The 20841-nt window shown below is 43.5% G+C and overlaps 1 protein-coding gene across 1 annotated transcript in view; it reads left to right on the top strand.

The window, feature by feature from the left end:
- The first annotated feature begins 578 nt into the window (after window positions 1–578).
- LOC109735593 (DENN domain and WD repeat-containing protein SCD1) overlaps window positions 579–20841 on the top strand; it is a 33653-nt gene continuing 13390 nt past the window's right edge. Inside the window, exons 1-14 of the mRNA XM_020294814.4 lie at window positions 579–944; window positions 2244–2337; window positions 2461–2662; window positions 2749–2890; window positions 3005–3105; window positions 3276–3339; window positions 3517–3630; window positions 9817–10037; window positions 10498–10552; window positions 10636–10725; window positions 12894–13089; window positions 13472–13589; window positions 13682–13745; window positions 13859–13903. Of these exons, the coding sequence (XP_020150403.1) occupies window positions 762–944; window positions 2244–2337; window positions 2461–2662; window positions 2749–2890; window positions 3005–3105; window positions 3276–3339; window positions 3517–3630; window positions 9817–10037; window positions 10498–10552; window positions 10636–10725; window positions 12894–13089; window positions 13472–13589; window positions 13682–13745; window positions 13859–13903 (1689 nt within the window). The 5' untranslated portion in view covers window positions 579–761. The remainder of the gene's footprint in view (window positions 945–2243; window positions 2338–2460; window positions 2663–2748; window positions 2891–3004; window positions 3106–3275; window positions 3340–3516; window positions 3631–9816; window positions 10038–10497; window positions 10553–10635; window positions 10726–12893; window positions 13090–13471; window positions 13590–13681; window positions 13746–13858; window positions 13904–20841) is intronic.

The following is a 20841-nucleotide window of genomic DNA, read 5'->3' as shown; positions in this document are numbered from 1 at the left end:
ATAGTCTCCCTAAAAAATGTAATCAAATAGTCAAAACCCAATCTTTCTCCTCTATCTCTCACCGTCCCTCACTCTCCTTCAAGAAACCCCCGAATCCGATCGGTAGATGTGGAATTCAGGCATAGCGTCGCCAGAGAAATATACAAAACAATGTGGGAGAAAGACTTTTTTTGTATCCCTTGTTAATCTTTTTTGAAGGGAATGTATCCCTCGTTAATAGTTGACAAATAAGCATGGACGACAAATGAACTTCAGAGAACAATGCCTAAAATTGGCTCCGATATTCCTAACTGGTTGTTCTATAAAAGTGATTTAAACATAAATGTGATGTCAGATTTTTAGGGCTAAAAATTTGACGCGTCTAATTTAATTGTTTTTTCCGAGAAGCATGGCAATTGATCGTTGTAGCGTGCTACGCGGTAATTTTTATTTTAGAACATGACAAATTCTTATATATCTGTTTTCGCATGGCAAATTTGGTCGTCAGATTTGTAGCGCTAAAAAAAAATCTGATGCCAGATTTTAACATTTTCGTGAGAAAAAAAGATTCCTAACGGGCCTGTCTCTGTTTTCTCGCTAACGGATCACAAACAGAAAGTCCACCCGACCCGTCGCCCTCCTTCGTCCCACGGCCTACACCGTCTCCTCCCTTTCCCGCAGAGTCGAAACTAGGGAGAGATCGACGGAGACCGACCGCGCCGAGGATCCCTTTCCGGAGGAGGGCGGGTGGGCGTGACTGCCGGTGATCGACGGCAGAGGCGATGGCATCAACGTCACGGATCTTCGAGTACTTCGTGGTATGCGGGCTGGGGCCGGAGATCCGGGCGCTGGATGGCCTCAAGGGCTTCCATGGCGCCGAAGAAATGTACATGCCTGCCTTCATTGACCAGTTCCCGCACTCGGGCCACGCGCTCTACCCTCCCCCGCCCCCGCAGCTCCCCACCGTGAGTCGCAGATCCCGCCCCTTTCCTCCAGCTGCCTCAGTTCTTCCTCTCGCGATCTGCTTCGGCCCCCATCGTTCGAATTTTCGGTGAAATGGACAAATTGGTGTTGTTTAGCATTTGATTGGGCTGGCGTGTTGCTAACTTCTAAATGGTTGATCTGTAGAGGTGAATTCGTGATGCTCTAGTGCACTGAGGTTAGAATTGTACTATATGCCAGTTGCGTACTCAACCGTGCATCGGTCGAGACAGAAATTTAAGAATGGCTGGGAAAATTATTGGCCGCCACACTGCGCCGTGGATTGTTGGCCTGCGACGTGATAACATTGTCTGCACACTTGCTGGCCTGCTGGGGATAGTTCTTTTGCACGGCCACTTGCTAGCCTGCCGGACCATGCCACTGCTTGCTCGCCATACTACTGGGGTTGTGCCGCCTCAAGATTATGCGGTCACCTAGTCATTCTGTTGATTAGGTTGACCCGATTCGGTTGGGTTTCAAGTTTGATTGATTTTTATAAGGGTGAGTCTGTAGGCACTCAGGCCAATGTGCACACTAGATTACTAGAGGCTTAACCGCTCTGCCCAACAGAGTTTCTTCTTTGAACAGTTACCTTCATCTCTCCTTGTTGAAAGTTATCATCGAAAGTTCAAGATCCTGCTATCTTGGGAAAAATGCTGGCATTCTAGGACAAGTGCCCCAACTTGCTCCAGTGGCCTCTCTGCCTGCACGCAGACGATTTGATGCTATATTAACTGGTGGAAGCAGGGAATTTGGCTTCAGTACATCTGTGTGGTTGGAGATAATTGAACATGGAAGGATACTGTTACAATGTGATCGTGTGATGTATGTAGGGGCATGCTATTTTAGCATGTTCAATCACATCCCTGCCCGTGACCTTTTTGTACCAGCACATATAATTTACAACCAAAATTTGTTAGCAGTGTCAAAGTCTGTATGCCAGGTATTATTGCGGAAAAACATGTTAATGACACATGGGACGGAAAACAAGGGGTAGGGCGTGCCATCCATTTATTTTAACTATCGATTTTGTTTAGCAATGTTGGATAATTCCATGTCATTTGCCCAGGGGCTGAACCTTGAACACCAATAAAATAGTGGAGATCTTTGCCAGATAACTGAAAAGAAAAGATAGTAATGTGAACAAGAGAATGTGATTGATTTCATGTTATAATAATTTTAAACTGCTGAATGACAATTGTGATATCATCATGTCTATTTTATCCCTAATCTTGTTTTATTGTAATCTGAACCTTTCTATCATTGTCCGTTGATAACTGCAGTGTGTTTTGCCAGCGGGTGTAAGAATATACTCTTCTCGGTTGGACGCCAATGACGTCTCCACCTATCCAAGGAGCTATCCCATAGTTTTGACAGGTATGTCTTGTTGGTAGTTGACATTTCCTGAACTTTTTACATGTTTTTAACCCTTCGAGTTGAAATTATTATTGCTTATTGTTTACATAGATACCTCTTAACATAGTCATCATTTTTTTGTAGAGGGAGATGGTTCAAAAATTTATGTCAGTTGTATTGCATTTCGGGATCCAATTTGTGAAGATATTATTGAAGCCTACCAAATTCCGGTGAATTCTTTTGCTGATAAATGCATCTGCTTTGTGTCCCATTCTCCTTGTTTCCAAGTCCTCCGCGATGCTCTAGAGGAAATATTTGTCCTTTGTTTTTCTCCTGCCGGTTGTAGGTAAACTTTCATTGTTCATGTGTGCACTTTATAAACTATGGATTACGCCTTTTTCATGGCTTAATATTTGTCGGCCCTGATTTCAGCAAGCCTTTGTGGGATATAATATCCCATGTGGTGTCAAATGTTCCATTACCAACACCGGGAAAGGATCGTGTCTTGTTTGCCATTGATAATTGCCTTCTTTCCGCGGAAACTCCTCCAAAAGAATGGCTTCCTCACGCTGATGTATGGCTTCCTTTCCATTTCGTCTTATGTTCCTTGACCATATTTCCAGTACCATTTTAGATACTCCATTTTGTTCACATTCAACTTGTAATATCAAGCTGATTGTGGTTGCAGATATCCTTCCAGCCATTGGTGCAGTGTCTGGATGTTGATAAACTAATACAGCTCTTTACTGCCGTTCTGCTTGAAAGAAGGATATTGCTAAGATCTAACAAGTCTGTTGAGTTTCACAATGCAACTCTTGACCATGTTTTAACATTATACCATCCCAGTCTTAGCTTAGGTTTACAAGTGAATGGATTGTTACTTTGGAACAACACCTTAAGTGGAAGTGTTTGAAGTTTATATTAAGTTTGCTGGACTTCTCTTTTGTTTTGTAATGCAGGTATACATTATTAACTCTAGTTTCAGAAGCCATATGCCATTTGATATACCCGATTAGGTGGCAGGTGGGTTTCATTCAACTGTGTTCCTTTTTATTCCCAAGTCTTTAGCGGGCTTCACAAATATGTGAAATAATTATTGCGCTTGAGGATTTCATTCATATGTGTTCCAGAAATTCTCATTATTTTATGTTATGCTCATGTGGTGAATTATCCCCATTCAATGTATTTGTTGTGCTGCAGCATGTCTACATTCCAATAATATTCTCTAGTGGTGTTGACTACATTGATGCTCCGACTCCCTACATGATGGGACTTCATTCAGGTGTTGACACATCTACAGTGACAATGGATGGTGTAAGTTGCAACATTAAATGAAGTTTCCGTTGGCCGTTTTTCTGCCGTTGCCTGCCTATATTCTCTTGGCAATACGTACTAGTACTTATTTACTGGTGGAAATAGCCTTTTTAAAGGTTTGGTCCACCTGTTCTTTATTTTTGCTGGTAGGATCATTTTCCTTTCACAGCCGATGTGTGAATGCTTCTTGTTGCTTTGATTAATAAAGTCGCAACAAATCTTTATATTTATAGTTTTGTAACCCTGAACTGAAGACGTATGTGTGCAAGGGTTCTATGATATTTTGAGAGCGAAGAAGTTTGGTTCAACATACTAGTCTGAAGCGGCACAAAGGTTGTGGAGGAGCAACTCCACCTTGCTGCTACAATGTGTACAACACAAGTGTTGAAGGAACAACTTCAACGTGCTGCGCTAGATATCGCTCTAGAGACGAATGTAGGCCGATATGGCAGCAAGAGTTCAATCCAGAATTCCCAGAGCACAAGATCTACTCCAAGATCTTAGATAAGAACAACAAGTACTATTATAGGTAGTGGGTACATAGTCTGGGTTCCAAAGTAGAGGTGAGGACCTCTATTTATAGGGCTTTGGGAAGCCTTCACATACTTCTACTTATAGCTGGAACACTCTAGAAAACATTATTTAGGATTCACCTCTCTACTCACAGCTACTTATAACTAGAGAACTCTAGAGACAGCAGGTAGGGTAAAAGAAAAAAAAAGAAATACTACACTAGAGTGGAAGTATCTAGAAGTAGCCAAACAGATCTAGCATCTGTTTTTCTTTCTCATCTATTGTTCCTCATAATTCTTCCCTGGTTGTTTGGAACTCGCCTTCGAGTTATCGTCATAGAGCGCTTCTTCTGGATGGTAGAGAGTCAAGTCCGCAATATTGAAAGTGTTGGATATGCCCATGTCGCTTGGAAGATTTATCACATAAGCATCATCATTTATCTTCCTCATGATAGAGAAGGGCCCATACCTTCGCTGCCTAAGCTTCCCCTTAACACCTAAAGGCAGCCTCTTTTCAGAGGTAGACCATCACCTTATCACCAACTTGGAATGATTTTGGCCTCCTTTTGAAATCAGCAAGTTGTTTATATTTCTGATTTTGTGCTTCCAGAACACCACGAATCTCTTCAAATAACTCAGTGTAATTATCAGCAAGGGACAATGCTGATTTTGAGTTTCCCCTTGATGGTAGCTTCATCAGGTCCACCAGTGTGTTGGAACTTTAGTGTAGACAATGGAAAAAGGGCTCCTTCCTGTGGATCTATGCTTGGAGTTATTGTAGGAGAACTCTTCAAGAGATAGAGCCATAACCCATTGTCCCTTTCTTTCTCCACAAATGCAACGGATCAGATTACCCAAAAACTTGTTCACCACTTCCGTTCGTCCATCTGTTTGTGGATGAGCAGTGCTAGAAAATTTCAATTCAGTGTTGAATTGCTTCCACAAAGTGAGCCAAAATGCAGCAAGAAACTTGCTATCACGGTCTGAGACAATGGACCTTGGAACTCCATGAAGTCTGACCACTTCTCGGAAGAATAGGTTTGACACATGATGAGCATCCGTTGTCTTGCGACATGGGATGAAATGAGCCATCTTAGAGAATATATCCACGACCACAAACACGGCATCACTCCCTCGTCTTGTTCTTGGCAAACCCAAGACGAAGTCCATAGAGATGTACTCCCATGGAGCAACAGGAACAGGCAAAGGCATGTATGACCCTGTGTTCTGGACTTGGCCTTTGCAGGTTTGACATATAGGGCATCGCTGGACAAACTTTCCAGCATCTCTCTTTAGTTGTGGCCAAAAGTAGCGAGCTTCCAGGTTAGCGATAGTCTTGTCCCGTCCAACATGGCCACTAAGATCACTTGAATGGAGTTCTCTAATTAGTTTGTCACGCAGAGAACTCCTTGGGATGCACAAACGATCATTTTTGAAGAGATAAACATCCTGCACCAAATAGTCATCACCTAATGGCTGGCCCCTGATGTGCTTTACCCAAACATGGCCAAAGTCTTCATCATTCTCATCCAACTTCTTTATTTGATCCACGCCTGGAAGTTCAGCCTCAAAAGAAGTCAAGAGGCATGCCCGACGACTCGAAGCATCGACCACTCGGTTAGTTGTTCCAGATTTATGCATGATGAGATAGTTAAATCTCTGCAGATATGCTACCCATCTTGCTAGCATGCGGTCAACATGCTTTTGATTTCTAAATGCTTCAAGGATTGATGGTCACTATGAACAATGAACTCTTTAGGCAGCAAATAGACTTCCCAAGTTTTCAACGCTCTGAAAACGGCATACAATTCTTGCTGATAGATACTCCATTTCTGTCTAGCTTCACTTAACTTCTCACTAAAGAAAGCAATGGGCTTCCTTTCTTGAGATAGAACAGCTCCAATGCCTACTCCACTTGCATCACACTCCAACTCAAAAGTCTTGTTGAAATCAGGTAGCACCAAGACAGGGGCTTGTCATAGTTTTTGTTTAATCTCATTGAAACTAGCTTCAGCTGCTTCTGTCCATTGGAACTTTCCTTTCTTCAAACACTCGGTAATTGGTGCCATGATAGTGCTGAAATTCTTCACAAATCGCCTATAGAAAGTTGCAAGGCCATGAAAACTTCTTACCTCAGAAATGGTCTTCGGAGTTGGCCATTCTCGGATTGCTTCAACCTTAGAATCATCAACACGAATACCGTCACATGTTATGGCGAATCCTAGGAAAAGAAGTTGTGTTTGCAGGAAAGCACATTTCTTCAAGTTGACGTAGAGCTCATTTTCCCTTAGTACTTCTAGCACCTTTCGAATGTGATCAAAGTGTTCATCCTCATCCTTGCTATAGATTAAGATGTCATCGAAATAGACCACAACAAAGTGGGATAAGAAGGGTCAAAGGACTTGATTCATTAAGCACATAAAGGTACTTGGTGCATTTGAGAGTCCAAATGGCATGACTAGCCATTCAAACAACCCTTCCTTTGTCTTGAAGGCGGTTTTCCATTCATCCCCGGGTCTGATACGGATTAGATGATATTCGCTTCTTAAGTGTAGCTTTCTGAATGCTCTTGCTCCACTAAGCTGATCCAACATATTATCCAGACGGGGAATCGGGGATCTATACCTTACGGTGATCTTGTGAATGGCTCTACTGTCCGTACACATGCGCCAAGATCCATCTTTCTTTGGCGCGAGTAGGGCTGCTACAGCACATGGGCTAATACTTTCTCGAACGTGCCCCTTTTGTAGCAATTCCTCCACTTTCTCCTTCAATATATCATGCTCCTTTGGGCTCATTCAATAGTGTGGAAGATTAGGAAGACTTGCTCCGGAATTAAGTCAATTCTATGTTAAATTCCTCTCATCGGTGGCAGGCCTTGTGGCTCTCCAAGTATGTTTTGAAATTCTGCCAATAAACCGCGTACCTTTGCTGGAATTTCAACAGTCAGGTGCTCTTCTCCTTTTACAACAAGTGCAGCACACAAATCTGCCTCCTTCAAGTCTTCCGTAAACTCATGAGAGGTATGGGAGATAGTTAACATAGTTTCCCCCTCCTCCTTAGAGGTATTACCTTCAGTTTTGTTTGGTAAAATAATGATCTTTCTCTTGTTCCAAATGAAAGAGTAAGAATTTTCCTTGCCCTTGTGTGTAGTATCCACACCAGATTGCCAAGGTCTCCCAAGAAGAACTTGGCTAGCGTCCATATCAACTACTCCCTCCGTCCCACAATGTAAGACGTTTTTGCAAGTTAAACAAGCTTGCAAAAACGTCTTACATTACGGGACGGAGGGAGTACGTCACACAACACATTTGAGCGATAATGCTTGCCCAAAGAAAGTGGCAGGTTGCATTGTTTGGTGATCCTCATATTCACTCCTTTCTTGATCCACCCAATAGTGTAGGGGTTTGGATGATCATGAGTATCAAGCTTTAAATGGTTCACCAACTTCTGGGAGATAAGATTCTCGCAACTGCAACTATCAATCACTAATTTGCATACCTTGCCATTCAGTGTGCATTTGCTCTCAAATATTTTCTTCCGTTGTGTGTCGTCAGGTTGTGGTGTGGAACATAGGAGACGCTGAATCACACATACAACTTCTTCACCTTCTTCTTGACAAACCTCTTGTCCCTCTACATCTTCAGATTCGGCTGATTTGTATTCTTCCTCATCGCCTTCACCATCATGGATAGTTGTGTTATCAAATTTCCTTACTGGGCAACCGCCGGATATGTGTCCCTCTTCACCACATTTATAGCATTTTGGGCCTTCATTGGACTTACCCTTGCCTCTAGTTTGCTTCTGGATGGGTCGTTTTGCCTTTGGTGGAGCGGTCTTTTCTTTCACTCTATTAGGCTGACTCCTAGACGAGCCTTCGGCATGAGGATATGGAGCCTTAGTTGCCTTTCTTGTCCTCACAAACCTCTCGGGCCTTTAAGGCTAGAGCTTGTGCTTGATCAATGGACCACATTTGTTGCATCATCAATCGATCTTGAATAGCATCGTTGAGACCATTGATGTACCTTGCAACTTGTTCATCTTCAGTTTCAGCAAGGTTGCACCTCACTTGTAGCCTTAGAAACTCCTCCGTGTAATCTGAAACAGTCCTATTTCCTTGAGCACAATTTTGAAATTCAATAAATAGGATCTGGTCATAATCAGCGGGCAAAAATCTGCCTTTCAAGAGACTTATCATTTGCTGCCAAGTTCTCACATGAGGTTCTCCTCTCAGCCTGCGCTCTTCTTGAACGCGATGCCACCATGCACCGGCTCCTCCTTTCAGCTTGTATGCGACCAAAGGAACTCTACGATCTTCCGGAACCTCCATGACCTCAAAGAAAGTCTCCACTTCATATAGCCAATCTAGGCACCCTTCAATATCAACATTTCCATTAAAAGTTGGGATCTCAGCTTTCACCTTGTATGTATCTCTTGCATATGTAGGGTTGGGTACTCTCCGATATGCGTAGAGATCTGGTTCTTCAAGGGCATCATCATATTCCTCACCTTCAGAAGCTTCAACATAAATTGGCCTTCTTGAAGCACGTTGAACAGCATGTTGTTGTGGCGGTCTTGCTCCAAGATTACCTCTCCTTCTTTGATGAACATCTTCTTCTTCTTTAGATGAATCTCCTTCATTGGTAGCAGTGGGGACACCCTTTCTTATCATCTCAACCAGCTGGTCAAATCTCCGATTAAGATCTTCACGCAGCTCTTTGATTTGTTGTTCTGCAGCATCCATCCTCTTCTCCAATTGCTCCATTGCTTGCTGCTGCTTGCTCTCGAAGAGGACAGCAAGAACTAGTATGGGTCAACGAGGCTCTGATGCCACCTGAAGCAGCACAAAGGTTGTGGAGGAGCAACTCCACCTTGCTGCTACAATGTGTACAACACAAGTGTTGAAGGAACAGCTTCAACGTGCTGCGCTAGATATCGCTCTAGAGACGAATGTAGGCCGATATGGCAGCAAGAGTTCGATCCAGAACTCCTAGAGCACAAGATCTACTCCAAGATCTTAGACAAGAAAAACAAGTTGTATTATAGGTAGTGGGTACATAGTCTGGGTTCCAAAGTAGAGGTGAGGACCTCTATTTATAGGGCTTTGGGAAGCCTTCACATACTTCTACTTATAGCTGGAACACTCTAGAAAACATTATTTAGGATTCACCTCTCTACTCACAGCTACTTATAACTAGAGACCTCTGGAGACAGCAGGTAGGGTAATGAAAAGAAAAAAAAAGAAATACTACACTAGAGTGAAAGTATCTAGAAGTAGTCAAACAGATCTGGCATCTGTTTTTTTTTCTCAGCTATTGTTCCTCATCATAGTCTGAACTTTGAGAAGTCAGGATTTTCTTTTGGGCGTGTGAATAATTTCCATGAGAACAACACACTGATTTGTAAACGAACAATGTTCAAGAGTACCAGTACCATAGCCTTAACAAGAGAAGTTGAATTGCATTTATTTATTCTATACACCACGCGCTTAGATGTAGAACTTCTTATATTGCATATACTGAATGCATTTTATGAGAATGATGTCTACTATTGCTCCAAGTTTTTGTTAGTTTGGCCAACCAATGCAAACTTGCGTTTTCCTTGTTTGTTTTCTCAAACTTTACCATCATGATGCATCATGATGTTGTGATAATGGCAATGCATGCAATTGCAGGTAGTGGTGGTTGATCTCGAATACAATCGGATAACAACCACGGAAGACATTCCTCCTATACCCGAAAGTGAACATAGTTTCTTGCGTGGTGAGATATTGAAACTACTACAGCCCAATGTTGTGGCCATTGATTACATGAAAATCAATCTTGGCAGTATGGGTGACTATTCTTTAAGGACTGCGACAAAATCATGGGGGCAAGATCATGATTTTCAGCTCAGGTAATTCTGTGCTACATGTTAATGTTTACTTTGTATCTGTGCGCAATTGCTAATTAATAGGATGTTTGTGCTAGCACTCTACTGAAAGTAGGCTTATAATGGTAGAAGCATTCCACTGGAAGTAGGCCTAGTGGCTTAGACAACAATATGAATAGATAAATTATAGTGCCTGGCTGCCTGCACAAGTATATTTAGATGAGAACGGGCTCAGAATCAGTTGATGTAGACTATTCTGTATCTTACCATTCTGAGCATGGTAAATAATTGGAAACTGAGAGAAAAAGAAAATATGCTTGACACTAATCAGATAGGGAGTTTATGATTCTTTGTTGCATGGTACGATCCTGAATTAACCCCAAAGACTATTCTGGGTCTTCAGTCATGATCTATGTTTAGGACTATTTGTTCTCCAGTGGGCATCATGGGAGCTATTTTATTAGTTGATCTTTTTTTTTTGCAGGCTGATATTCTTGAGATTCTTTGCACAGATTATGAGTGGTTACCGTAACTTCATTGTAAGTCATCACTCTAATAAGTTTTCTGACTATTATTTGTCTACTACGTTCTTTGGTGGTAACTCAAGAGGTTTGCTTGTCAGGATAATGCTTTACCAACCGGTTTCAATGCTCAAGCATTCCTTAAAAAACGGTCTCGAGCAACTAATCAGCCTGTCGAGTCCATGTTGATGGTATGCTTACAATTCATTGGCACTTTACATCTTTGTATATCGTGGAACAAAAAGTTTATATTTGTTAAGTTTCTGTTTGACCCAGCTGCCAGTGCTCAGAATATCTGACTTGGGCTTACCTCTGAAGTTTAGGGACCAAAATAATGCCCTCATAAACTTAGTTCACATAAGACCTGTCTATGAACTTGAGTCCAATGAACTATTCCAATATTTAATCTGTCATTTCAGCGAATGATTTGCCTCTGAAAGCTTTTCCATGTATAGGGTGTTTTTAAGTATACACTATTCTTATACATTCAGGAATTGGCCTTAATATAAATGGAGCTATATGGCACATAAGCTACTTTCCATTGACAGCGTGTACTATATACAATGATCATCCTCGAGAGAACATGGAAGTCTGTCATGCTGTACTATGGTTCATTAATTTGTAAAGTAACTAATGAATCCCCTTTTGCGAGACAGAGAAAATAGCTGCTCACAAATAACAACTGTGCACCTTATTCCATAGACGCATTTGCATACTTATATTTATACAAGAGTTATGTGCCATTCCACACAGGTCAAACCTATTGCTAGATGGGCTTTGTCAACATGTATGCAAAGTTACATCTGTCACCCGAGTCCTGAAATTTGGTCCCTTGGTTCCTTTGTTGTTGATCTGTTCAACATTCATCATTAGTCTTATATCTGCATATATGGGGTTGACACATTCCAAAAATCAGAGTTTACTTAGATTTCATCTGATTAACTAGTTACCAAGGAGGTGTTTGGTTCACACAATGGTAACGGCAACAGGACTGGTATGAGGTTACAGTGGAGAAGGGGCGTAACCGATTCAGCTGCTATTTTGTTTGATTATAAGCAGTAAGGGTATCGATTGAGGTACGGCCTCGCTGACGAGACAGATCTCCTCCCTACCCTCGCGTTGCTCCCGCGAGCGACCGAGGGGATAACCCTAGCCGCCGCGAGCGTTCCCTCTCCCTCCCCTCCCCCTCGCCGCCACCTGTCCGCTGCGTGCCAGGGGAGATCCCCTGCTCGGCTTCGGTTGGGCCGACGACAGTGGCGTCCGTGGGCGTCGTCTCCTTCCTTTGGATCCGGCGGCGACGGCGCTCCGGTGTTGTTCCCCTTCTTGAAGGCGCCGTCTTGGAGGCCTACTTTCGCCGAGCTCAGCTTTGTGTCTGTTCCTTTACCGGTTGTATCTGGCCTTGGGTGTGTTGTGTGGTGGTGTGGTGTGGTGTGGTGTTGAGTTGTTTGCGATGATTGTAATCGGTGAAGCGGGGGAAACCCTTTTTCGGTAAGGGTATCGATTTACTTTACAACGTTTGTTTGTGCAATAAAACCTGAATACAACTGAAAACTGGAGGGGAGATGAAGGACAACTAGAGGGCAGAGGAGAACACGGGAGAAGAATAACATGGGGCCCGAAGAAGAAGCAGCACCGTGAGTAGAGAAGGGGATCGGCAAGGGGGTCGGTGGCCCCCGCCATTGTTGCTGCTCCTCGGATGGTGGCGGCCACCATTGTGCTGTTCCTCGCATGGTGCCGCCGAGATTGGCTTTCCATCGCCACCACCTGTGCCGTTCGATTTGACGTAGAACAATCGGGGCGAAGGGGATCGAGGGCGGAGGGATCGATCCATGGAACCGTCACCGGAGGCGAAGCGGTAACGGGATCTGTTTCCGGTCTGGGATGGGCAGAAACGACCGAGACTTAAGGCGTAATCTGTTTACCCCGTATTCATTTACGGGCTGGCCCAACCAAACGTAATTAACGGTATCAGCATGCGGTGTAATCAGATAACGATACAAATTGGTCGAACCAAACATCTCCCAAGTGCTTTGGTGATTGATAATTGTTCTTAACCTTATTAATCCTGCTGACATAACTCAGTATTTCTGATTTTCCACTGATGCTTCCTGACTTCTATTTGTTGCTCACAATAGCCTACCTATTTTGTAACGCGACAGCTCTTCTAATTTAAAGTTAGTATTGCTGGTTATAATATACTTCAGTTTTATATCCTTCGTAGCCAGGTAGGGTAAGCATATACACAGTTAACTAAAGTGTACCCTAACCTTAAATCATGTGTTTGCATTTTAACATCGTCGTTGCATAGCTAGCTTGGTCGTATCCTTAACAAACTATAAACTTGATGCTTGTTTGGCAGATTATGCAGTTTATAGAGACTCAGGGATTCTTGGATTATCTGGAAAGATGCAACAACGCAGAAGAATTCACCAATAACCTTCTTGATAAGTTGCAGGATGCAACTGGGAGAGGACAAAGCCCTCTGGCCATCTTTCCTTCTCATGTTGCTGATCCTGAGATCATAACAATAGCTGATTCTGAGATCGAAGGTTCAGGTACTCATCTACATTTTATTTTTTGCCTAACACTTGTTCTCTCCATCGTATTGTCACACTTAATCACTGTGTTTCTAACAGTTCAGACCCTATGTATGCTAGCATCAGATGACCCCAGGAACACAATTGTTTAGGATTGTGTAGATGACCGTGCATTTTTTTATTGGGTCTAATACACTACGGTGTAGGAATTGATTGTAAACAACTTGAGCTCTTTACCAAAACTGTTCAAACACTTTAACTGAAGGAACCATGTAACTGTTGTATTTTCTCCATGTCGAGGGGTTCATTTTGACTTGTAATGCCTGGGTTGTGGGGTATCTGTTTAGTGCTGCACTTCCATTATATTTGGAAAGGTAATTAGCCATAAACACATCTGCAGAACCAGGCAATAGGCACTGTTATAAAAGCTTTCCAGCAAATGCAAGAACAGAAGAACAAGAAGAAAAGCGTAAATCAATTCTAGCATTAGTTGGTGGGGCTAGTAAGCAAGTACCAAGGTATGATGACAGGCCTGCAAGCTTTTTCACCGTTAACCTTTTCCAGTAACTATAAGTCTATAACTGCAATATCAACTGACATCTGTTTTCAGCTCTCCTGCTGTCCGAATCAGTGGAGGTCCAAAGGCAGAAAGTCTGAGTCCCAGAGAGAGGGCGGTAAGTCATGCATACTGCTATGTAAATAATCCCTACCATTGTTTCTGTACATGCATGCCACAGTAGCTTTTCTTTTCTTAAAATAATAACGATCTTTGTTTTGATCTATACAGGCTGAGAGAGAAAGGATGGTTCTGGATATAAAAGTAAAGCTCCAGGTAATTATCTGATCATTCTCACTGCTCTCATTTATATTTTACCATGTTCTAAATTGTGATTATCATGGTTTTGTGGTATTGCTCATAAAGAATGGTACTGAGGATGATCTAAAGTATGGTGGAAGTTATTGGATGCCATGTTTTTAAACCAGTTATATACCATCCGTAAATATTGATTGCAGTGGGATCTGCCTGATCAACCTTTTGATACTGTTGAGTCGCAGGCTCACCTTGTTTTTGGCTGTTATGTATGTGTGTGGCGGCTCTTCTGAGAACGGGAGGACTGGATGCCTCCTTCTAGGTCAGCACCTCCTCATGGGCTTGGGCCCTAAGTGACAAGGCTTGATGGGCTTGGGCCCATACCGGTTCAACACTCCCCCTCAAGATGGGTGGTAGATATCTATCATCCCCATCTTGTCACATGCCAAGTTATAGTCCTTCGTTCCCAGTCCCTTTGTCAAGCAATCTGCAAACTGCTGCCCAGAGCTGACGTGAGTAAGACTGATGATACCAGCATCAAGTTTCTCCTTAATGAAGAAGCGATCAATTTCCACATGTTTTGTCCTATCATGCTGAACTGGGTTATTAGCAATGGCTATAGCTGACTGATTGTCACACCACACCTTCAAGGGTCCCTTCCTCAGAAGTTTCAACTCGCTCAGTAGGTACTTCACCCAGAGCATCTCACATAACCCTTGAGATAAAGCTCTATACTCGGCTTCTGCTGTTGATCTAGACACAACAGGTTGTTTCTTGCTTCTCCACGACACCAAGTTTCCTCCCACAAAAACACAGTAGCCAGAAGTTGATCTTCTATCATCTTGACAACTGGCCCAATCAGAGTCACTATAGCCATCCACCTCAAGATGTCCACTCTTCGCAAACCACAACCCTTTACCTGGAGTCCCCTTCAAGTATCTCAGAATTCTGTGCACAATATCAAGATGCCACTCCTTGGTTCATGCATGTATCTGCTCACCACACCCACGGCATACGTAATGTCAGGCCTGGTATGACACAAGTACAATAACCTCCCAACCAGTTTCTGATAATCTTCCTTATTCACCAGCTCGCCTGACTGAGCTGTCACTTGATGGTTTTGTTCAATCGGCGTAGGGGCTGCACGACATCCCATCATGCCCATGTCACTCAAGAGATCCAAGGTGTATTTCCTTTGGCACAAAGATATTCCCTTCTCTGTCCGGGCCACTTCAATCCCAAGGAAGTATTTTAGGTTGCCCAAATCCTTCACCTCAAACTCATTGCTCAGACACCCCTTCAATCTCTTTATTTCCTCCTCATCATCTCCGGTGATGATAATGTCGTCCACATAAACTGCAAGAATGGTGATCTTTCGATTAGAGAGTGAGTGTCTGTAGAACACCGTGTGGTCACCATTACATTGACCATACCCCATAGCACGGACAGCACGTCTGAACCTATCGAACCAAGCCCTCGGCGATTGCTTCAGTCCATACAAGGATTTCTTCAGCCTACATACCTTCCCCGTGGTCTGTGAAGTACCAAAACCTGGTGGTATCTCCATGTACACTTCTTCCTGCAACTCACCATGCAAGAAGGCATTCTTGACATCTAATTGATGCAATTTCCACCCAAAATTTGCAGCACAGGAAACCAATATCCTTACTGTGTTCATCTTTGCCACTGGAGCAAACGTCTCGTCATAGTCAATTCCATAAGTTTGACTATATCCTCTAGCGACCAATCTGGCCTTATACCGTTCCACCTTCCCCTCAGGATTCTGCTTCACTGTATAGATCCACTTACTACTCACTGCTTTCTTTCCTGCCGGCAATGTGGTTAGCACCCACGTCTTGTTTTTCCTCAATGCTTCCAACTCTTCTATCATTGCTTCATGCCACTTCGGATCTTGCTTTGCAGCCTTCCAATCCTTTGGGATTGACACAGTTTGAAGAGAGGCAACAAACACTCTATAGGAAGGAGACAAAGCCTCATAAGACACAAAATTTCCAATGTCATGATCATCCAAAACCTCCGGTGGTAAAGCCTTCTGAGCCGCTTCACGTGTCCCCTTTCGCAACGCAATAGGTAGCTCCACTGTGTCAGATGAGCTTGCACCACTGCCTTGCTGCTCCCCCTGCACTTGTTGCTCCCCCTCCTGCACAAGTGGCTGCCGCCGAGAATATACCAGACGAGTGTCAGATGAGTCATGCACCTGTGGCACTTGTGGCTCTCGTCGAGAGTACACTAGGGGGATCTTCTGCCACCGATCTCGAACAGGGAGCTGGAGATTACCAATCTAAATGGAACCCACTGTTGGTTGGACCCGTACCTGCACATCACCATCAGTGAGAGTACCAACCGAAATTGTACCCACAATTGGCTGGACTTGAACCTGCACATCATCATCAATGTTAGTGCCCACAGAATCCTCGTGAGTGTGAGATACAGCCTTCTCCCCCTCTTGACCATCTTGCACAGAGTGTAAATGGTCAAGCTCTTGAAACAACACACTTAGATCTGTTGGCTCACCATAGAATGGCTCAGACTCCCTGAAGGTTACGTCCATACTGACAAACCTGCGTTTCTCTGAGGGACACCAACATTTATATCCCTGCTGACTAGAAGAATAGCCCAGAAAAATACACTTCACTGCCCGCGGATCAAGTTTTCCAACAGAAGGACGGTGATCTTGAACAAAACAAGTACTGCCAAACAACTTTGGGGGAACAACAAACTTAGTTTCTCCATATACTAGCTCCATATACTAGCTTACACGGAGATTTCATGCTTAGTATTCTTGATGGTGTCCTGTTGATCAAGTATGTGGCTGTCATAACTGCTTCACCCCACAAGAATTTGGGCACATTCATCGTAAACATCAATGACCGGGCAACCTCAAGAATATGCCGATTTTTCCTTTCTGCCACTCCATTCTGAGGAGGGGTGTCTGGGCATGAAGTTTGATGAAGAATACCTTGATCAAACAAGTAAGCCCCAAATGTGTTGTTCACATACTCTGTCCCATTGTCAGTCCTGATCACCTGCACCTGCACCTGCACCTGAAACTGATTCTTCACCAAGGCATGGAAATTCTGAAAACAGCTAAACACCTCATCTTTGTGACGCATCAAATAAATCCAAGTCATACGAAAATAGCAATCGATGAATGTAACAAAGTATTTCATTCCATTCATTGATACAACTGGGCTCTTCCATACATCCGAATGAATAAGCATAAAAGGAGATATGCTCCTAAGCCCCTTACTCACATATGAGGCTCGTGTGTGTTTGGCATATTCGCAAGCATCACATGTCAACTTGCCCTTGCCTATCCCACACATAACATCCGGAAAGATTCTACTCATCTTATCGAAAGATACATGGCCCATCCTACAGTGATGGATCATCGCCTCCTTCTCCTTGTCCTCCATGGTCGCAGCACACACCAAGTCCGGCTGCACCTCCTGGTCCATGTACCAGAGCCCCCTACGCCTGGTGCCAGTCCCAACCGTCTGACTCGTCTGTCGCTCCTGAATCACGTACCCGAATTTGTCAAGGATCACACGACAGTCAATTTGATCAATTAGAGCACTGAAAGAGACCAAATTGATAGGAAAAGCCGGCACATGTAAAACTGAGGATAGGGAGATGGTCGGAGTGCACTTGACTGTGCCAACCCCTATGACAGGCTGGTTTGTGCCATCAGCAGTTTGCATAAGTGCCCGTGTGAGATGGAGGGTGCTTATTGTAAGACTCAAACATGCAGGATTTACTAGCAACATGCTTAGATGCTCTGTGTGAAGTAGATCTCTGATACCAACTTGATGCTGGTATCATCAGTCTTACTCACGTCAGCTCTGGGCAGCAGTTTGCAGATTGCTTGACAAAGGGACTGGGAACGAAGGACTGTAACTTGGCATGTGACAAGATGGGGATGATAGATATCTACCACCCATCTTGAGGGGGAGTGTTGAACCGGTATGGGCCCAAGCCCATCAAGCTCCTTCTGTTCCACAGCCAGCAACGCCCTCCGGGACCAGCTCAGATAATTGGTAGTCCCCTCTAACTTCATGTCCATGGGCGACAGTTCGATCTTCTGAGCCACTTCCTGTCGAGGAACGATGGCCCCAGATTTCGACTCCTCGAGGAACACTAGATGAGAAGAAAGAAAAACACATGCCAGATCTGTTTGGCTACTTATAGATACTTCCACTCTAGTGTAGTATTTCTTTTCTTTTCTTTTCTATCCTACCTACTGTTTTCTAGAGTCTTCTAGTTGTGAGTAGCTATGAGTAGAATGGTGGACCTTAAATAATGTTTCCAGAGTATTCCAGCTATAAGTAGAAGTATGTGAAGGCTTCCCAAAGCCCTATAAATAGAGGTCCTCACCTCTACTTTGTAACCCAGACTATGTACCCACTACCTATAACAGAACTTGTTGTTCTTATCTAAGATCTTGGAGTAGATCTTGTGCCCTAGGAGTTCTGGATCGAACTCTTGCTGCCATATCGGCCTACATTCGCCTCTAGAGCGATATCTAGCACAGCACGTTGGAGCTGTTCCTTCAACACTTGTGCTGTACACAGTGTAGCAGCAAGGTGGAGTTGCTCCTCCACAACCTTTGTGCTGCTTCAGGTGGTATCAGAGCCTTGTTGACCCATACTAGTTCTTGCTGTCTTCTTCGAGAGCAAGCTGCAGCAACCAATGGAGCAATTGTAGAAGAGGATGGACGCTGCAGAACAACAAATCAAAGAGCTGCGTGAAGATCTTAATCGGAGATTTGACCAGCTGGTTGAGATGATAAGAAAGGGTGTTCCCCCTGCTACCAATGAAGGAGATTCATCTAAAGAAGAAGATGTTCATCAAAGAAGGAGAGATAATCTTGGAGCAAGACCGCCACAACAACGTTGTTCAACGTGCTTCAAGAAGGCCAATTTATGTTAAAGCTTCTGAAGGTGAAGAATATGATGAAGCCCTTGAAGAAGCTGATCTCTATGCATATCGGAGAGTACCCAACCTTACATATGCAAAGGATACATACAAGGTGAAAGCTGAGATCCCAACTTTTAATGGAAATGTTGATATTGAAGGGTGCCTAGATTGGTTATATGAAGTGGAGACTTTCTTTGAGGTCATGGAGGTTCCGGAAGATCGTAGAGTTCCTTTGGTCGCATACAAGCTGAAAGGAGGAGCCGGTGCATGGTGGCATCGCGTTCAAGAAGAGCGCAGGCTGAGAGGAGAACCTCGTGTGAGAACTTGGCGGCAAATGAAAAGTCTCTTGAAAGGGAGATTTTTGCCTGCTGATTATGACCAGATCCTATTTATCGAATTTCAAAATTATGCTCAAGGAAATAGGACTGTTTCAGACTACACGGAGGAGTTTCTACGGCTACAAGTGAGGTGCAACCTTGCTGAAACTGAAGATCAACAAGTTGCAAGGTACATCAATGGTCTCAATGATGCTATTCAAGATCGATTGATGATGCAACAAATCTGGTCCGTTGATCAAGCACAAGCTCTAGCCTTAAAGGCCGAGAGGTTTGTGAGGATGAGAAAGACAACTAAGGCTCCATATCCTCCATATCCTCATACCGAAGGCTCATCTAGGAGCCAACCTAATAGAGTGGAAGAAAAGACCACTCCACAAAAGACAAAACAGCCCATCCCGAAGCAAACTAGAGGCAAGGGTAAGGCAAATGAAGGCCCAAAATGCTATAAATGTGGTAAAGAGGGACACATATCCAGCGGTTGCCCACTAAGGAAATTTGTTAGCACGACTATCCATGATGGTGAAGGCGATTAGGAAGAATACGAATCTGAAGATGTAGACGGACAAGAGGTTTGTCAAGAAGAAGGTGAAGAGGTGGTATGTGTGATCCAGCGTCTCCTATGTTCCACACCACAACCCGATGACACACAGCGGAAGAAAATATTTGAGAGCAAATGCACGATGAATGGCAAGGTATGCAAACTACTGATTGATAGTTGCAGCTGCGATAATCTCATCTCCCAGAAGTTGGTGGACCATTTAAAGCTTGAAACCCATGATCATCCAAATCCCTACACTATTGGATGGATCAAGAAAGGAGTGAATATGAGGATCACCAAACAATGCAACCTGCCACTTTCTTTGGGTAAGCATTATCGCTCAAATGTGTTGTGTGATGTGGTTGACATGGATGCCAGCTATGTTCTTCTTGGGAGACCTTGGCAATTTGATGTGGATACTACACACAAGGGCAAGGAAAATTCTTACTCTTTCATTTGGAACAAGAGAAAGATCATTATTCTACCAAACAAAACTAATGGTAATATATCTAAGGACGAGGGGAAAAGTATGTTAACTATCTCCCACACCTCTAATGAGTTTATGGAAGACTTGAAGGAGGCAGATTTATGTGCTGCACTTATTATAAAAGGAGAAGAGCACCCGACTGTTGAAATTCCAGCAAAGGTATGTGGCTTATTAGCAGAATGTCATAACATACTTGGGGAGACACAAGGCCTACCACCGATGAGAGGAATTCAACATAGAATTGACTTAATTCCGGGAGCAAGTCTTCCTAATCTTCCACACTATCGAATGAGCCCAAAGGAGCATGATATATTGAAGGAGAAAGTGGAGGAATTGTTGCAAAAGGGGCACATTCGAGAAAGTATTAGCCCATGTGCTGTACCAGTCCTACTCGCGCCAAAGAAAGATGGATCTTGGCGCATGTGTACGGACAGTAGAGCCATTAACAAGATCACCGTAAGGTATAGATCCCCGATTCCCCGTCTGGATGATATGTTGGATCAGCTTAGTGGAGCAAGAGTGTTCACAAAGCTAGATTAAAAAGTGAATATCATCAAATCCGTATCAGACCCGAGGATGAATGGAAAACCGCCTTCAAGACAAAGGAAGGGTTGTTTGAATGGTTAGTCATGCCATTTGGACTCTCAAATGCACCAAG

The sequence above is a fragment of the Aegilops tauschii genome, chromosome 3 (assembly GCF_002575655.3).
Source record: "Aegilops tauschii subsp. strangulata cultivar AL8/78 chromosome 3, Aet v6.0, whole genome shotgun sequence".
NCBI classification, from domain to species: Eukaryota; Viridiplantae; Streptophyta; class Magnoliopsida; order Poales; family Poaceae; genus Aegilops; species Aegilops tauschii.
Note: the sequence above shows the minus strand (reverse complement) of the source record. Positions and strands in the feature narration are given on the sequence as shown.